The 20399-nt window shown below is 37.7% G+C and overlaps 2 protein-coding genes across 3 annotated transcripts in view; one reads left to right on the forward strand and one right to left on the reverse strand.

Moving 5' to 3' along the window:
- Positions 1-5367, reverse strand: part of LOC140356270 (MAGUK p55 subfamily member 7-like) — a 17462-nt gene extending 12095 nt beyond the window's left edge. Inside the window, exons 1-5 of the mRNA XM_072441104.1 lie at positions 5303-5367; positions 4746-4852; positions 3932-4009; positions 2376-2456; positions 580-714 (exon numbers count right to left, since the gene is read on the reverse strand). Coding sequence (XP_072297205.1) covers positions 580-714; positions 2376-2456; positions 3932-4009; positions 4746-4852; positions 5303-5330 — 429 coding nt within the window. The 5' untranslated portion in view covers positions 5331-5367. The remainder of the gene's footprint in view (positions 1-579; positions 715-2375; positions 2457-3931; positions 4010-4745; positions 4853-5302) is intronic.
- A 1359-nt stretch (positions 5368-6726) lies between these two features.
- Positions 6727-13472, forward strand: LOC140356271 (WW domain-containing adapter protein with coiled-coil-like). Of its 2 annotated transcripts, XM_072441105.1 has the most exons (13): positions 6728-7052; positions 7442-7475; positions 7735-7924; positions 8000-8088; positions 8482-8591; positions 8711-8802; positions 9338-9559; positions 10603-10719; positions 12156-12310; positions 12384-12472; positions 12550-12724; positions 12901-13028; positions 13105-13472. In XM_072441105.1, the coding sequence occupies exons 1-13, from the start codon at positions 7012-7014 to the stop codon at positions 13172-13174; spliced, it is 1512 nt and encodes a 503-aa protein (XP_072297206.1). In that variant the 5' UTR covers positions 6728-7011; the 3' UTR covers positions 13175-13472. The 2 variants fall into 2 exon arrangements, with proteins under 2 accessions (XP_072297207.1, XP_072297206.1); XM_072441106.1 differs by lacking the exon at positions 10603-10719 and having other exon boundaries at positions 6727-7052.
- The last annotated feature ends 6927 nt before the right edge of the window (positions 13473-20399 follow it).

Genomic DNA, 20399 nt, shown 5'->3' on the forward strand with positions numbered 1-20399 from the left:
CAAAAGATTACTGGACGCACTTCCTGGAAATGATTTTGGCATGACAGTCTACTGTCATGAAACATATCTAATGAAACAACTAGATCCAGATGTAAAAATGTTTTTTTTTTCATTTAAAATAACAGTTTTAGAGGATTGTGTGTCCTTGGCGGAGGGCTGATGCATTTGCGGTTTCATTACTTTTTAGGAGATTTGATCCAGGATTTAATTTGATGAACTGAAGATGTTAAATAAAGCATGGAATCCTCAAAATATCAGGAAACAGGGCTCGTGGGTCAACCTGTTAATTTAAGAGCGGAATTATTTCAATTATTTCAGGATGAAACGAATGCGAACAGGAAATTTGAACACCTATAATAATAGTGAAAGTCAGTTGTGGGTGATAGAAGAATTAACATAATTATCCTCTAATAACTACAGATGGAAAAGGTGGAAGGCGGCTGGACTCTGCGCACTCTGTGCTTTGACAAGAACTAGATAGTCATTAATAATAGTACTTCTTTCTTCTACCTGTCTAGATTCTGTAGCAACATTTTGAGTCTCTACTAATCACACTATAAATGTTTAAATCAAACTTACTAAAGGTTCTTTGGTTATTACCAAGCTGACAATTTTGACTGAATCTTCCTCATCTGGCACAAAGTCGTCAGGTATGGGAGGCAACATGGGCTCATAGTCTCTTTGAGCCACAGCGTCATGAACAGACAGGAGGCTCTGGAAGTGAAGTGATGTTCAACATATTAATGAGACATACTTATATTTGGTTTTGTAGGGTAAAAATAAATATCAACCCTACACACCACATTGTTGCTAAATACTGCAAACATAATTCTTCTTGTTTATGCTTATTCACAATGACCACGGATCATGTGATTTTACAATAATGTGTATGTTTGAAAGGGAAAGTAATGCTAAGTTAATTCTACCTCATTCTGTCAGTAGTTGGAATGGTAGCCCTGTGTTTCACTAGGATCTGCTAAGAGTAGTAAGTGTCTGGCCAAATTAGGAACATAATTTTACAGAATAAACACAGACTATTCCACACTGCGCCTCTGGTAAGTATGTGTGAGGCACTGCCTTTGAGCCAAGAGCAAACAGGTCATTATAACTCTTTAAACAAGTCTGCTGGCTCACACTCCTCATTAACGAGACTCACCACTTCTGCAGTGGGATTCAACTGCACAATATGTACATTAGAGTATTTCATACACACAAAAGCTCAAGAGGCGGAGCCAGAGGTGGTACAGCTGAAGAAATTTGATTTATGTCATAAAGAATGACAAATAACTGCAAGAATATAAATACTACTTAAGGGCCGCTCTGTGATTTGGACAAAGAAATTTGGACCGGTCCATTCACAAGACCAAAACTTTGGATGCAACCATAAAGTAAAGCTCCATAGTCCCAAGAAAAAAAGTATTGTTATTTGAGTAGAAAAATATTCAGTTATAGTTATCTAGAAAAAAAAAAGAAAGGTCATTTCGACTCCAATAGTCACTCTCAATCTTACTCTGGGCTGAGTAAACCCTGCCCACTGAGCGGTACCTCTTGATAATAGCCTGTCCTGTTTATCTACTTGTTAGTACTGGTTTTACCTTTTTTGCAGAGGTCTACAGGTCCTCAAAAACATGGAGGTTTAAGATTCAGTCTACCAGTAATATACAGAAGTATTTTGAAGCCATGGGGCGGTATCAGTCCTGACTATTCTGATGCTAAACAGATACTCATCAGTGATGAGGGAGCCGCAGCCAACTAACAATATGTATACGGCCCATTACAGGGCTGTTGGAAGATTAGCTTCAGGGGAAGCTCAAAAACAGTACTAACAGATAAACATTATCAGGAGGTACCGCCCCGCTGGCCAGGGCTTACTCAGAGTCAAATGAATATCAGAGTTCTCAGACTCGACCCACAGATTGAGAATGACTCATGGATGAGAGCCTTGTTTTTTCAAAAACAGTGTCCTGATGACTATAACTGAATCTTTTTTTTTTTTTTTCATGGTATCGCTTTAAACACATACAGTGGGTGGCGGAAAATGCACCTTTTCAGTTGGCTACCAAATGCCACTAAAAGTAACACAACAACAACGACAACTCCTGGACGAATGAGGGATCACACCGAACTATTATTTGAGTCTATTTTCAAAAACGTTTCTTTCTCTCAAATTAGCCCTTAGTAAATTTTTTATTTGTGACGCCTGGGCCATGATAGGGTAAAAAATATGAGGCCCAACGGATGGAGTGAAAGAGGATATGCAGTTGTGATAATGTGACAGAAGATTGAAAAAAGGTCAACAGTCAAAAGGTCTGAGCAGCAAGTGTAGGACGATAAATCAATCAACAAAAATAAAAAAAAGATTTATTGTTACAGACCTTGAGATGAGGCTTGGACAAAATTGCCACCAGATCTGTGAGTCCATCTCTGCTGCTCTGATGCATCAATTCCTCCATCAACTGAAAGAGGAAAAATATATTTAATATTTAAGTTAACTTTATGGATATCATTGCGGTGTTTCTTTTGCTGTCTTGAATTTAGATCTGAAGCCACTGTTCATAAAAACTCTGTAATATTCAAGGCGATGTGACAAGTGTGGCGACAGATAAATGGGTGCAGCCTTGACCATCGTCAGACAGAGCAGCAGTTGTCGTCTTGTCAAGCGTATTATTGTAATGACTTCTACTGCTTCAAGATGTCGAGCCACACTCCAGAGACACAATGCATGAAGGTCATTAGTTTCCACTGTGAGCAAACAGAAGCCTGGCTGAGGGGAAGCAGACCGAGGCTTGGCCCATGCAGTAGGTCCTGATGATTTAAGCCAGACGGAGAGTGGCTGTCTGACCAAATCTACAGCAGAGTCGGTGAAGGAGGGGAGTGCTGAGGAGCGCATAGGGACAGTATGGAAACATATCAGGAAATACAATACCACTGTACAAAGAACATTCAGAAGGAAGGAGATTTCTGAGGTCAAAACAGCCTGCAATCATTTGCGTAGATTTTTCATTGTGTGGCAGATGTCCTTCATGGCACAATCAACTTAATTTAATCTGGATTTGGCTTGGGACTGACACAACAATGCTAAACAGAGGCGGGATCAATTAGCAAAGTAAGTTGTTTTATGACTTATTAAAAGCAATCGTTTAGAGTCCAAACAAATGGGCATAATGTTGTTTCCAATATTTTTTATTGTGATATTGGAGGATTTTTCAGCACAGAGGGAATTTGAAACCTGATCTTGTGCCACTCAAGGTCGAATGGATAGCACATGTGCCTGCTGTGTGGGGTATTGTGAGTTCAAAGTTGCATGTCATTCCCCAGTCTCATCCCCATTCCACGCTATACATATCCAGTCAAATGAAGCATAAAGGCCAAAATAAATAATAATAATAATAATAATGATGGGATATTTGGCACCAATAGTTTTTCTAAGCTGCTCCAGTCTCTGTCTCATGTGCAGTTCCCACTTCATCCTCATGTCTTCTTACAGAGACGACTGAGTAAAAATGGAACGAGCACGTATATTTACACAACCATGCAACAAATATGTTTTTAACCCAGATAATTATATTTTGTTGTTATTTTTACAAAATTAAAAAGTACACTTGCTATGAACTTTAAAATATTAATATTGGTATTGGCAAATATTGGTCATTGGGCAAATCCATATCGGACAATAAAATATTCCTCTGTATCTTTAATGACAGGAAGAATTAGAATGACTTCGTGCTATTCTATGAATAGTAACTTGTTCTGTCACTCAATTACAGTTTCAAAGGAAAAGCATTCACCTTGAAACTTTATGAAACAGAGAATAGCAACATTCTCTTTTGTGTGTGAATGAAAGGCCTCTACATCTGAGGAAACAGAGCAGTGCAGATGTGCTGCTGCCTCCTGTGCTGCTGAGCTGTCAGTCTGTGAAAGAGACGCTTACATTAGAGGCCAGGACTGCTGAATGTTCCTGGGCAGGGATGGGTCTTCTCTTTTCAAACAGCTTCAATCTCTCATGGATCTGTCAGGTGAGAATACAGCATCAACTGTTGGTTCTTTTAGTTATGGCCGAGCTCCGACCTCCCAGGATAACTGGAATGCAGTATTACTACAACCAGGAAATTAGACAAAGCAACACTGAATATTATATACCTATGATTATTATTACTATATTTTAAATGAAGGCAAATGAATCACAAATCTCTAGATGAATAATATCTAAATTATAAATAATACATTTTTAAATGTATTTTTGATCTTAACAGCCATACTACTAGATATATGAAAAATAAGTGGGAAAAACATAGGGAATTCACAGGGAAAGACTTGTTGGAGAAAATGTGGCTGCCCATCATTGGCATGTGTTTTGGACTGAGATGAATAAAGCAACGCTAATTATTTTCAACATTAACATACAATTTGACAGCCATTTATCTGGGACATACAACTCCTGCAATGGAAGCAGCAGATGGATATTTTTTGAATGTAGTTTTGGAAGAAGGGGGAAAACAAAAATCTATCACAACAAAATGGATGACACAGAATGAACCAGAAATAAGTCTTGGACTGAGCTCAAATAACTATGGACATTTATACAATTTGAAAATGGACAAATCGATCATTGGTATGGCAAGCAAATTATGTCAGACCTTGTCTAGATGATATATATATATATATATATATATATATATATATATATATATATATATATATATATATATATATATATATATATTGTGGAGTCAAATATATGGCACCTTGAAGAGCAGGTGAATCTTTTTCTCCCTCAGCATACTGTGGAGGAACCTGTAGTCCTCCTCCCTGTCCGGGTGAGCCTCCAGTCCTGACATCAGCATGATTAAACCTGATATTTAAAATTCAAGAGTCAATTCCATTGTCTAAAAACAGTTTGTGTGTTGCAATTCTTGAACATGTCAGAAAGATTCTTAATAGCTTTTGATGAAATGACTGCCCCCTAATGCTGACTTTAGGGTGCATTAAACCTATTTTAACCTATTAAACCTATCTTTTTTTTTTCATTTACATTTTTGAATTTGTTTAAAATTAAAGAAAACTAACACAGAGGAAGAGAAACAATACCACAGAGAGAGCAAGCATACAATAAAAGCAGCAGACATCCAACAACTAAATGAAAAAATAAAATCATGGCCAGGGATGCCTAAAAAAAACATCCCATTTCGTTCATTTTCAATCTGGGGAAAGTTTGGAGATTTTACATCACAATAATTATCAACATTGACAGTTGTAAGTAATGTGCATAGTCATAAAAACAAGATAAAAAGATTCCACTTACCAGAGAATGATGAACAGCATTTGACCATCCGCTTATATAGAGTGGATGAAGGCGGATCTGTAGAAGGGATAGAAACAGTCTATAATGCAGTCAATATGTGTCTGCTCTGACCTCATTAATCCAGTGAGTGATCAATAGCTATTTCTGGATCCAGGAAAATTTCCTTGTGACGAAATCAAACCATGGAGCAGAGACCCAATCTTATCATAAATAATAATAATAAAGCATGCATTTATTAAAAGAACATTCGAAATTATGGTGATTATTATGATATTTATTACATATAAAATGTACTTAGAACATTTTAAAATATATTTTTTAAACTGAGATTGTGCATTTAAAACACAATTTAACAATATGAAGTCATTCAACTCTTAAGAATATCTCTGGGGTTAATACATATGATATTATGATTTAAAAAGTGATCTACTGTCTTGTTTAGTCCTGTCCGATAACAACAACACAAACGGCTTCAGGCCACTACTGAAGGTGGTGCTTGGTCCAGCCGCTGCCGCAGCAACCCTGATCATCCCCCTGATCAGCTCATTTGCATCGTTTTACGTTTTTCAGCTCGGAGGAGCAAAAGGACTTGAAGCAAAGTAAAGTGAGAGGCTAAAACAAATAATGAATTGCGCTATTAAATTTCAATTCAAAGATTAATAAAATTAAATAGCAGAATTATAAATCCAACTTTGTTTTAAAAATGATTTTTAAAAATGTATTTATTAAACCAAGTTTTAATAGCTGAATGAATTAATATGTTGTTAAATTCTGTTTTAAATGCACAATTTTATAATTAATGAATTAACTGTTCACATGTAATAAATGTGCTTGTAATCCACACATTAATTTTACATTTGAAACATAATTTAAATGTTATTTTAGTAAATGCTTTATTAATATTTACATGGTCCTAAAATACTTCACAAACCATTGTTTCTTTCAAATGAAGTGGAAAATAACCAACGTAAATAAAATAACAATGGTAAACGCAAAATTGCCTTAAGTCAGACGATTTAGGCTTGGCTAAGTGCAACGTGAAGAGTAAAATTATACGTGTGATAATAAAATAAACTATATGATTTGAATGATGACGTGCACTAAAACTGGAAGTATGCTCTCCAAATACACAAACATATTATTTTTGCTGGGATGGTCTAATTTCATTTAATGGACCTGCATCTTTAGCAAAATATATTTAAGTAATATAACCCAGACTAGGGCATTCTCTACTTCACAGTCAACTTGGCCGACTTAAAATGTTTAGCCATAGATCTTTATATATTTAGATTACATAGTATATACATCTTGTAGCGGTGTAGTCATGGGGATGACGTAGAGGTAAATAATTACTTGTAGGCCAAAAGAAGAGCGCGATGAATATTACTTTGAAGCGTGGACCGGAAGTGTCGTATCCTCTCTCAACATGAGCCAGTCCCACTTCCTCCTGTCTCCGCTTCTGCTCCGAGTCTGCTGCGTTTTCTTGACCTACATCGGCCAAGTCCAGCGACTAGTGCACCTATATGTCAGAAGATGCTGTGGGGGTGGTTTTTGTAAAGACCACCCGCTATGCATTGTTTCTGTTTAATTCTAGGCTTGTAGGTGTCGGTGTGTGAGGGGTAGAGATAGTGAAAATAAGAGGAAGCTACAGACGACTGCAGACAGGAGGCCACGGTTTCCAAACACATACTCACATCACCGCGGCCTTCATGGTGATGTATGCAAGGAAAGCGATAAGAGTCGGCGACGGGTAAATATCACTGACAATAGGTTTATAGACTGTGCTACCGAGCAAGATTTACACTATGCAACCGGTTTGATTTTGCCGTATGCTAACTATTAGCTTCGAACACTGGCGGCTAACAGTTGGCTTCACTTTAGCCATTTTTCCGACTGCGTCAAATAAACCTCACCACCGAGACAAAAAACCGGCTTGAACACAAACAACAACGATCAGAAAGCTACTTCTTTCTTACACGTCAGATGTTTGCTCTTAAGATCCTATATAACTTGTAAAGTAAACAAATCAACTCGTTGACAGAAAAGCTATCGTAGCCACCGGAAGCTAGTGGCTTTAAATACATTTTAGTTGTTCGGCTAACATTACAAAGTGTTCTAAATGTCGTCATATCTTTCCAGGTGCAATGAAAGAAGGGATTCACAATCCTACCAGGTAAGAGTCAAACTCTTCTAACTGCAACTGTCTAGCATTAACTAACTAAACTAAGTTACATCGTAATTATTAAAAGGACATAATTGAGAAATAGTTTTCACAATGTGTTGAGCCACAGCTTAACAACAAGGTAATGTTATGGGCCGCTTTTTACATATTTATTTATTTACATGATTTATTATAGTGGTAGGATTTCTTAACCAGAAATGCATTACTGTAACATTCCTAAATAACCCTAACTTTTCTTAAATCTTTCTAGACCCACAAATCTCAGCCAAAGAGTCAATCCAGCAGCCTTCACCGGTATGACAAGACGCGTGATGGCTCATCAGACCCCACACCGCCATACAAGGTGCTGCGTAGGTCAGACGGGAGTCCGGTCAGCAGACACGGGGACAGCACGGCCCAGAACAAGGCTAAAATCTCCCAACCAGTTAGAGGAAAAAATGGTGGGAATACTGTTCTTTGATTATTCTCCTTAGTTGATTATGTGCACTAAACCATTATGCATGTCTTTGTGGCAGGGACCAGTGGCTCTCCTCAAGAGAACTCTCACAACAGTTTCCATCACAGCTCTGAGTCACATGTCACTCAGAACAAGCCCACTGAAAAAGTAAGACAGTAATTCTTGATCTTATCTGGCAACACTTCTTATTTATATCCAAGAAAACCACACTTGGTTTGCCCGATTTCTTTAGTTATTTTCTATACATTCATCTATGATTTTCATATGCTTCCTTGTGGTATTTAAGCTCGGGATGATGTTGGCCCTATGGAGATGTTAAGATGCTAAATACTAAACTTTTGGCATTATAGTGTGATACATGTATTTGTCAGTATTGATCCAGCTGCTTATGGAGTTCTACAACTCCTTGTTTACTTAATGTTGTTTTGACTAATGCATCTCTTGGGCCATTTTGAACTGCTGCCAAAAACAAGGCAGATTTTGTCAATCACAGTTGCTTTTTGCGTTCGATACTCTATAATGATTTATATTCACCATCAGGACCCAGCAGATGACTGGACAGAACACATCAGCTCTTCTGGAAAGAAATACTATTACAACTGTAGGACCGAGGTCTCTCAGTGGGAGAAGCCCAAAGACCTGCTGGAGAGGCAAGGATGATCAGAATATTCTATTACAAGCATATGAAACTATGTCTCAATCTTGACAACTTTTTTATAGAATGCATTTGTTGTTTGTAATGGTTTGCAACATATATTTTGTACTGTAGGGAACAACGACAAAAAGACAAGACTGTGGCAAACAGTTTCCCCAGAGACATGGACTACAGACAAGAGGCTTTGCCGGACAAAGCTACTTCAAGTAAGTATTGCAAAAGTAAATGGGTTAAAGCTAATTCAATGAACGTTTAATCAGAGATAAGTTTAGCTGAGTTCTGTAGACCAAACCTGTCAGGCCAGGACCCCCAACCCCCCACGCCCATATTAAAAAGTTGTCTGTAATTTCAAGTTTCAAACTATTTAAGATAAGTTTTAATTGTATTCATTTGAGTAGTTTATAGTTTTGTCTGTCCCAATTTCACCAAAAAACTGTTTTCAATAAAAAAAAGATTACAATTTGTCTTTCGACCCCAGCACATGCTTTGTGAACCACAACTGTAGACGGAGAGGACATTAGTATGGAGCCAGAAACCTGATGTATTAAATTTGTTCCTACCTAAGTTTCTATAAAAAAAAACTTGCTGATGCTAAAAGTATGTATAAAGGTATACATACTTATAAAATTCTGTTCAAGGTAGAATAAAGGTAAAAATCTTTATTCTACCTTGAACAGAATTTTATAAGTATGTATACCTTTTTTACTCGACGCACTTGCATATGAATCTCTCCTTCTACAGAGCCTTCAGGCGACCAGTCCACATCATCTAACTCTGGACATTCCTCTTCTGGTCCGAGTGTGAACGCTGTCCCTGCCTCTGCCCTGTCCTCGTCCTCTTCCTCGTCCCTGTCTGCGCTGCAACTGGCCCAGTCCCAGGGTCTGCTCCAGGACCCGGCTCTCCTCCATCAGCTCCTCCTGCAGATGAACAATGGAAGCATGGACCGGGCAAAGCTCAATGAGAGTAAGCTCATTTTAATTAACACCTGTAACTTTTCAGTCCGCCTTCAGTTAATGTTGGCTGTTTTATTTAATTCATGTCACAAATATGCCATTTTGAAGCGTAACTATAAATGCTCACAGAAGACACCGGGTAAATGTAATATGAAAATATATTAGCCATAACATTATCTATTATTTTTATGTGTCCAGATATAGACTCATTCATGCTAAACTGTAGTATTAGTGTCACTATAACTAACACTTTATGGCCAGCTGTAAATATCCAAGTCATCTAAGCTGAGTATCCACTGCGCTTTTTTTCCGTCTTTTAAAGTTGTTGATGTCACACTACAAGACGAGGGGAATTTAAAATAAACGTAGCATGGAACACACTCGCATCGTGCAATGGTTCACACGATCAAGTGAACGACCCAAGTTTGTCTGAGCGAGTATCAGGCTCGGGGCTCCGTGTGAGAATGTCACTGGGTGCCATTAGTTGAGGCTAGCGCTTCTTGCTAGCGGTGTTTGTTCATTTGTGAAAGTGACTAAATTAAAGTGAAATGAGGAGATACGCCCTGTTCACAGTGGATCTCCTCTGCTGCACTTTAAGATGCACTTGTGTTTACATTTTTTTTTACAGCGATTGATTGTGACGCAGCCAGAGGAAGACACTCTGTGACCAAGTTTCTAAAAAATATTAGATAAGTTTAATATAAATCTCATCTTGTCTATGGTTGCACGATGACTCTAAGTTAAATCTTTGTCGCTGTCTCACTGTGAGACCTACGACCCACCATTTTGATTCAAGATTTTCTCCACAATCAGAAATCTTTCATTTCAGATGACCAAAATTGTGGTGCAGTGGACATTTGGCTTTAAGTTTTGCGTGGTGGGTCATCTGTTGTCAAATTAGGGGTTGCACTGGTAGCCAGTAACATGTGACTCTCTCAGTCTTTCCATTCACTGCTCTGACATGTCTGTGTGCTTGTGGCCTCACTGGTGTGTGCCTTTGCCTGATCATCTATGTTGTATGTAAATCCATTCCCCTCTCGCTCTCCCCTTCAGTCTTGGCAGCTGCCGTCACCCAAGCTTCCTTGCGGTCTGTGCTTCATAAGCTCCTCGCTGCTGGACCTGCTTTCAACATCACTGCTCTGCTCTCAGCCGCTCAGCACTCCAACCCAGGTACGGCTCCTCACCGTCTCTCATGTGTCCTTAATGAACATGGTCTGAAAGTCCACATGGAGATGCTGCTGGCATTCAATCTACTGAGATTCTGCTTTTGTCGATGTCTATCTTTTTTTATTTTTTTGTTTTTAAGGGGGCATATTATACAATATCAACTTTTAAGAGTTTTCCCTTGAAGTTGTATTAGAGTGATTCCTGCATGTTTAAGGAATCTTTTATTCTCTTGCCATTAAGCAAGAAAATCCTGTTTTCACGGTTCCCCTGTACACGGCCTCTGCTCTGCTCTGTACTTGGTGGCTTCCAGTCTTTTGTTTGTGTGTGTGTATGTATATATATATATATATATATATATATATATATATATATATATATATATATATATATATATATATATATATATATATATATATATATATATATATATATATATATATATATATATATATATATATATATATATATATATATATATATATATATATATATATATATATATATATATATATATATATATATATATATAAGATGCAATTGATATTTGAGGGATCGTCGAGGCAAACATTGGGTTCCTCTAGGGAGAAAAGAAACCCTTCAATAGCAGCGCTAATGTCATGCCTCCTATTAAAAAAAATTGGTATAATGATATAATTTGTATCAAACACATGTATGAAGAAGTGAACTAATAATAAAGTGGTCCAACGCTCCAATTCCCACATAAATATTGCAGGACATTAATGTTGTCTGCGATATGAATTCGATTTGTGTAAAATACACTGTATCACGTCCCACCTCGCCCTCCACTGTATCTATTACTGCAGTGACATTTACAGTGTACATAGTTGAGCTGGGACTGAAATATTAAATGCAGCTTCACATTACTCCCTGTCGAGCTCACGGAAATAGTTATTGTAATTAAACCTACAATGGCCTAAGACATGTGCATACTGGAACTATGAGGGCAAGGCCAGGTCTAAAATGAAGTGGTCATTTACTTTCCCGTAACCTGCTAGTTTCATCTGGAGCTTTATCTGCTTCACCAGGCGTTATACGAGACACAGCGTTCAATCTCGGGGCCATTGTTGATTGTACAGTCCGATAGCCCCCGGTTGTCTTTGCTCACAACCACAATCAAGAAAACGTTATATAGATAATTGTTCACACGCTATATACCTCAATTCTTGCGAGTTTACTGTTCATAACTCTACTGGTTGTCATGGCTCCAGAGCTGCAGCAGCCCGACGTCATGTTGTTGTATTTTTAAAAAAAAAAAACACACAAACCACTTCATATTAATGCTTTTTTCATTTTTATTGTAATTTTGATTGTACATTTTAACATCTTTCACGGCAAGTCTTTATAAACTCCTATGAATGGCGGCCAGTACATTTGAAGAGGCTGGATAATTGAATGTGATCTTATGCTCTCTGGTCCAGTTGCAGCACAGCACTCTGGTCAGTCTCCAGTCTCTCTGACATCCGAGGCATCTTCACCACAGACGTACATCTCGCCACGTAATGGTACTCCACAGAGCAACCAGAAATCTACCATGGGTCCACCCGCTGGCACACACTCAGCCACACAAAACAGAGTAAGTAAGGAACCGAAGGTTTTTCAACATTTATTTAAACATAAATTGAATATAGAACTTCTCTTGTTTTCAGGGCACTTTGTCTTCAGGAAAACCAGGTTCGGTTATGACACAAATGGGAGATAAACGTCCTGAGGATCCCAGAACTTTCCAACAAAGAAGGTGTGGTGTTGTTTTTGAAGTGTGTGAAACTGTTTTCAGTGATCAGCGACACTAATTTTGTTCCTGTCCTTTTCCAGCCAAGATGCTCTGTGCGCAGGATCAAATGTTTCCAGTGGTGCATCATCTCACATTCCCTCTGGCCAGTCGCAGGGTGACACTCCCACCACCTACACCCCCACACTGGCCACTCATTTTGATGAGAACCTAATCAAACATATCCAAGGATGGCCTTCAGAGAACACGGAGAAACAGGTGCAGTACTTATTGTACAAGTCTTCATATTTGTTATTGTGACAATACAAGCCTTTTATCAATCACTTCATTATATGGCTTCTTATATGTAGATTAAAACGGCACTGGTTTCAGTTCATTTTTGTTGTATGCACCTGCTGTGGTCTGTAAAGCAGAGCTGTTATTTGTCTTTTCAGGCGTCGCGGTTGCGGGAGGACATGTACAACATGGGCAGCCTGTACATGTCTGAGCTGTGCACGGAGATGAAAAACCTGCGCTCCCTTGTTCGTGTGTGTGAAATCCAGGCCACACTTCGAGAACAGAGGTCTGCCACCTAAACTGAAGTTCAGTTTAAGTATTTATTATTTACTTTTAATTCATATTTTAATATTTTCTTGCAGAGTCTTGTTTCTGCGGCAGCAGAGCAAAGAGCTAGAGAAGCTTAAGAACCAGAACTCCTTTATGGTCTGAAGATGTGAGCCACAATAAGGACATCGGAGTGATCTGAAAGTACTACGGACTACAACCTGTTCAGCCAAATGCCGAACAGTAAAGCCCATTAAACCTGTAGATTTTTGTTTATTTTAAGTTAGTTTTCTACTGCCTGTCACATGAATTGAGACGTGAGGATTTTTACCAGTGAATACAGAGGACCTGAAGGCTTTTTTCAGAGTACATTTGGACAGTGGATTGCGTGTGTATTGTATTGGGTTTACCTGTTTTCTGGCGTGTTTTGATGTGTAGTTGTCATAAAAAGATTTCTGGACCATCTCATGAGCAGACTAACAGTTCTCTTTACTGTTTGGACACCGGTGCAAAGCTTTGCATTGAAATGGACTGGTTGAATGGTAGTGTTGATACTAATATTATTTTTACTCACTTTTCATTGGTTATTCTAAAGTGTTTGTTTCACAGGAGATTATGGCAGGCTTTTGGCCCGACTTGTTTGCATCTGTTAGTTAATCTCATAGTTCAGATTTTTGCATTGATGCTTGAATTGTACAATGCGTTTTGATTAGTCATATTTAATCCACTTTACAAATCTTCAGCATCATTGGACCTACATTGGTTATTAGTACAAAAAGGTTTGTACTCGTAAATCTACACCTTATTTTTTTTTGTTCTCCAATGGGATTTGGAGATTAATTTCATTCCTTTTGGGCAGCTTTGAAAGAGATTGAGATGTTCAGTGAAGTGACTGGGGAAGTGTTGATGCGTCAATCAATGAAAAGACTTGCTAAAAGAAAACATTGACATTGTTTGATTTACACAATTAATTCAGCTATATTTGCTGAAGCACATTCTTGAACTTAATGACAAGGGATAGGCTTTTATATAAATTTGACTCATTCATTTAAAAGTCTGCTCTTTTTGCCGTCTGCACACTTTGGGGAGGGAAGGGGGAACAACGGGGCTTTGTAATCCATTAAATATGAGAATAAATATTATACCACACGACTGTTTGTCATTTTTCATGTTAGATTACAATCATATCTTGCCACCAGGTGGTGCTGGTGAGATTACAAATAAAGCTTAGGTATAATATTTCATATTGGTTTGCTTTCTGTTGATTGGCCATTCCCATCATTTCTATTACCATTTCCTCATCGCTGTTTAATCATGAAACTATTATGGTCTGTTTCACTCATTTTTATGATATGATCTATGACTGAATGATCCCGTCCACTTGAGGACAGGTCTGAAGGCAGACCATTAAACTACCATTAATCTTTATCGCTCATTAATTAAGGCTTTGCTCAAACTGCATTCAAAATCATTGTTTTTTCCTCATGTCACTTGAATGTTAATACGGTTGCTTTGTGATTTATAAACTTATGAATACTTAATATAAAAATATATTTAAGTATAGAGTTTGTTGTTGAGATAATTAATATATCTGACTGCAATTTGTTTTGTTCAGTTGGGTGGGCCTTTAGAATTCAATTTAAACATTGCAATCTGTCATGGAGCCACCAGATGAAGCCAAAAAAAGGACAAACAGCACCTGTGAAATCAAGTATTTTCACCTATCAAAACTTTCTCAACCGCTTCAAGGTCACAAATCTCAAGTGTCAAAAAATAAATCTTCAGCACCAATATCAGTCACTAAAATAGCCTATATAGGCCTACAGTTAAGCATGTTAGTTTAGACTTTGCCCAGGGGATGCACACATTGCTCCATCAATCCTCCAGCTCTGATGGGCTTCATCTGCCCTGCGCCATATTTCAGTCAATACTTCTGCTACCCCTTTTATTGATAATACCCATCATTTCTGGACTTCGATCTGTCACGGCCCATAGCGAAGGGTCAGAGGTCACCCCATCACTCCCAGGTTGGGAACGTTCACTCTGGAGAGACTCCAGCTCATCTGTCAGCAGGGTTGGTACAGGCCCCTGTCTGCTGTCCTTGGAGTAACCGTGCTGATTACCTGTCATGAGATATTTATTGTTGTCACTGTCACGCGTGTATTTATAGGCTGTCTCCTTTGAACCAAAAGACTTTTCTGTGTTTCAAGCAATTACCACCAGTTATCTACTCACTCTTTCGACCCGTCTCGCTCCTTAATTAGCCCAATTTCCCTGGACACATCACCTTTGAAACCCTTATCTCTCTGGTAGGCAGTGCTTTGGCATTGTCTTTACCTCAAATGTACAGTTTTTAGGGTCTTTGTCCTGTTTTATTGCCTTCACCCTGCCTCTGACCCAGTCTAGAGCCAAGGGCCACATCAGAGTGACCACTGTAGTTGTCCTTGTCCAATACTTGATAAATGGGAACACAGGTCGGACATTGCCTATTTTTACACGCACCATTCAAAGTGTCATTGAAATGAAGCAAATATTTAATTGCTCATTAAACGTTCACATGTTGGTTATAGCCTATAATGGATTGTCAGTTGCAGGGGGTTAATGGTTTACATGGTGTTATTGGTTTTACAGATGGACAACAAAGCTGTGACATGCACGACTTAAATGCTATTTTGAAACCCAATTGTTACTGCTCTAAAGATGCACCATCATTTTTCTGATTGTCTTCATGGCTGTCATTGCATTGCATAGAATGTTCCACATTATGGCATTAAACTTGTCTGTCTTGTATTTTTTCAATTACATTTGTTTTTAATTGCAAAAAAGGGAATTACACTGAAAAGGCCGTCCAAGGCCTCGGGAAGAACATGCAGTACTCTTGAGTTGTTTTATTGTCGTTACAGCATACAATTTTATACTTTTACGAACTCTTCCTATGGCGTAAGACCAATTAACCTAAAATTTTGTCAGACTCATCTTCAGGAGTGGGGCATCAAAAGTTATACACATTTTTCTATAAAAAATGACAGCCTCTGTGGGGCGTAGCCGCAAACCTGTGGATTTTCACAGTTATTGCACTGTAAATGGTGCTGCAAATACAGAAAGAACGAACACGTGCAGTAAGCACATGTTTGTTCTTACTGTAAATCTAAATTGATTGAATTTAGATTTACAACAATTTTTTTCAGACAAGGACAGAATCAAGTATTCTTGTCATTTTTTTGTCCACAAGTCACACATTCCATAGTAAGAGACCTCCTTATAATCATCTCTTTTTTTTATTTCCGCCGTTTTAATGTATTCAGCGCTCACTAAGAACAGCGAGGCTGTGACGGAAAAGTGATAGATTCAACTCCATATGATATTTTCATCAGATTTGCATTTGTCTGCTCATGACTGACAATAATACCTCAGTATTGCACATGTGGCCGACCCAATCCTCTAAACTTTGCACAAAAAAGACTGGAGACTAAGTTGTTGGTTTTTAAAAAAAATGAAAACATAGTTTGCATAATTTGCCAAACCAGCTTCAATACAAACTGTCACATTGTTTTTTTTAATTTGAAATATTTTTGATTTGTTGAATTTTTGAGTTGTATTTTTGAGTGGCTTTGATCTTAAATAAAACATTTCCTGGTGTAAAACTGAGCAGTTTGAACTGAAAATATATACATAAAGTGGATTGGATATATATATATATATATATATATATATATATATATATATATATATATATATATATATATATATATATATATATATATATATATATATATATATATATATATATTATAATAATAAACCTTGAGCCTGTCCTATAAATAAGATGATTGAACTTAGAGTTCTGGCAGAGAATCACCATCTGATGCCATTTTATCTCTAGCGCTGGAATGATGATGATGAAACCTCATGTCAGATGCTGTTTGTGTTCCTCTGAAACAGGACATTTCCTGGAGGTTTCCTGTTTACATTCTATTGGAGAACTGAATTATTTACTGGATTACTGTATTTCAGCAAAATATTGTATGTATTATAAGCCCAATCTAAGGAGACTGATGCAGATGTAGGCCAGGACCCAACAGACCTCACAGCAACGTCTCTGTGAACGGTGAGCAAAGAGTGACCTCAGGCACACTGGGACACACACAAATTAGAGGGACAATAAACTCACACACAACTTAAAACACACGACCTGCTCATTAATGTTATGTATTTTGAAAGTTGTGTCTCTCTCATGAGGCTCTTGGCCTGTCCAGAGTTAGAGGCGTGTCTCGAAGAGGCGGGTCATATTATCACATCAGTGCAGGAGAGCCAGAGCTTTTAGGACATCTAAAGCCACCAACAACAGTCAGAAGAGTAAAGGACTTTGAAGTGATTTGAATATCTACAAACAATACTGTGGGATAAATCAGGTTGAACAAAACGTGTTTATCATGTACAATATACAGTATCTAAACTCTAGCTATGAAGTCAGTCCTTGAATGTTTGGATCGTTCAAGAACTTTAGAGCTGCTAACTCTCAGCAGCTTTGCCTTTGGCGACGAAACAACACTTCACCAATCCAGTCCAGGAAACAGGAAACAGATTACAGATGGATGTTTTTTCAGTAAAATAAAAAGTTGATGAAAAAAATATTAAAACTCGATACCTTTCATTTTTCAAGAATTCCAGTCCTAATATTTTAGTAAAAACATTGATTTGTAGAAATAGTCTTGAACTTTAAGTGTGACTAATTTAATACAGTGAGTTGAAAAAAAAAAGAGTTACAAATTAAATATCATCAACTTCAAATCACGGTGTTGTGCAGGAGAAAAACCTCCAAATAATGACAAATCTGCTCAGAGCAACAATTGCCTTTTGCAGCACCTCCACACATCTTCTGTTCGTTCTCATTTGTTTACCAGACTCATTTATGACTTCCAGTCTGGCCCACAGATTTCAAAGCCTGTCCGGCTGAACTGTGGTGGCTTTTATTCACCAACAGAATATTTGATTTCAGACGTTAACAATTTTAGGTCTGAACTGCAGTTTTTTATTAGTCGCATAACCAAATCAGTTTTGAAGACTGGATAAATGGGGCTGTTTCTGGTCAGTTGTAAACGAGATGTTTTACCTGTGCACTGTGTTAATGCTATTATCCAAATATAGTAACTTTCCGGATGGATATGGATGAGTCATATTTCAGATTCAGGTTTTTCAGTTTATATAGAAATTCTTGCTCAAAAACCTTTTACAATAAGAGAATATAGAGAATGTAGACCATGATACACTTTCTTACATGAATGTACAAGTGCAGATAGTCTTGCAGGGTTGTCCACTCCAAAAACTGTAAATAGCACACAATATTAAATCTGAGAAGAAAGGTATTTTGTTTAGAAGATGTCTGAACAGTTTAGTCTAATATGAACCAAACACATTTCAAATATATATTTGAAATGCAGGGATAAGTCTTGAGTCCAAAGCAGCTCATTAACAAGTGCATAACAACTGAAAAAGCACTTTAAAACCCTGTAAACTTGAAAAACTCACAGCGTGTTCAAAAAACAACACTGCATTTCACATCATCTGGTCTTCTTCCACTCTTCCATCTTACATGTTTTTCCAAAGTTTATTCTGCTTATGATAAACCTAACCATAGCCATATAGAAGAACATATAAGTCATTTGAAATTAGAGTAAATGATTTAGCTAACTGTGTACTATAGATACAAGATACAACTGAATAAAATGCTTTCACTTAAGCGTCAACATGGTATAATCTGGTATAATTGAATTCATGTTGAGAGATTATTGGTTGTGATTATGCCAGATTCTTAACTAAATGAAACGGATAGCAAATAAATACAGAACAAAATGTATCAAAGGATAATTTCACAATACAAGTCGTCCCTTGTGTCCATTCTAAACACAGGAGCAGACTCTGGAGCATGTTCTGACTCCAGTTTATCCACACCGAGGCTGCTCTCTGTGGGCTGCTGTCTGGGTCCCTGTAATGAAGGTCCACTGCACTTCACAGCTTCATGTGATTTATTACAGCGCTTACAAATGTCATATTTCCATAACCTTTCAGGGCTCTGTTCTCGGGAAGACCCTGCATACTTTGTTTTTAATAATGGTCCAGTGCATCACTTCTTCTTGTTCCTCAACTATTGACTGTCTGCGCTCGAGGGACCCAATCTTCTGCTTTATTAGACCTAACCTGTAAGGCACATTCATGAGTGATTCATAAAAACACCCTTTCAATAAGAACTATACACGTGTGAAACTTGAAATTAGAACAGGAGAAGTGATCATTCAAGCAAGAAAAACCTACAGACAGTCCCAAACTACAGAAACAGACAGACAGCTCGTGTTTCTGTTAAATATACAATTAAATATGTAAAGAATAATCAGTGTAATTGTAATAAAACCCATAGAACACGCTTTTCCTTGGAATTCTGGGTTCAGTATACTTGGCTGTGTAGCTAAGAATGTGCCGATAAGTTACTTTATTTAGTTTCTCCGCAGGCATTATATGGTCAAGTCTATTTATGCACAGGAATTAGCAAAGAATAACCATCCTGTTCCAGACTCCAGCTTTGGCGCTTCCCACGCGTGTTCAAACCTGTGCTGTGCAAAGATGGCTCAAGGACAAGATCTACTGTTTCTCTAGCTCGAGCGTGTCATTGGATCATTGTTAAGATGGATCTAAAACAATTATTGACAGTCACTGCCGCGCTCTTTTCCTGTTTTTGTGTGAAGTACTTTGAACAAGCACACGCTAATTAATGCATGGCAACAACTGTGATGCAGGTTGTTGTGCAAGTGCATAATTGTATAATTGATTGAGGTATTTTGATATTTTGTCAGAGTTATTGTGGTTGGTCGGTCGTTTCTTCCAATTACCAGCTCCTGAACTTGAAAGGTAAGAGGCCATAGAGCTTCACAGGTCTGATTAGAACTTGTAATAATTATTATTTGAGTGTCGGGATGTTCAGATTATGTGGCTATTTTAGAACCAAGATTAAGTCATTTTAATCTGTCCTCCAAAATATGTACACCTAAATGTATAGTGCTTTTTAACTGGCTGTTTTTAACTTTGCTCTTGAATTCAGAAAGTTTGATGTCACAAAGGTCAATTATATGTATCATGCTTTTGTTGTCTGTTAATAATTGAGAATAATTGTTATAGCGTGATGTTTCTTCTCACAATAATTGTAACAGTAAAATTTGATATTGTGACATCCGTGTTTGAGTGGCATTAGTGATGTTTACTTTTTTCTCACTCATTTCTCCCGCTATTTGTAAGTTAACACCCCCATAAGGCAGAACAGGGCTTTTCTGAAAACCTTGGCACCACTGAACTGTTGCTGAGCCCAGCGGAGGCTGTTGGCTGTGCTAATGCTACACTG

This window comes from Eucyclogobius newberryi, unplaced genomic scaffold (genome assembly GCF_026437365.1).
Source record: "Eucyclogobius newberryi isolate DKJ021-1_F unplaced genomic scaffold, fEucNew1.0.hap1 SCAF_12, whole genome shotgun sequence".
NCBI lineage: Eukaryota > Metazoa > Chordata > Actinopteri > Gobiiformes > Gobiidae > Eucyclogobius > Eucyclogobius newberryi.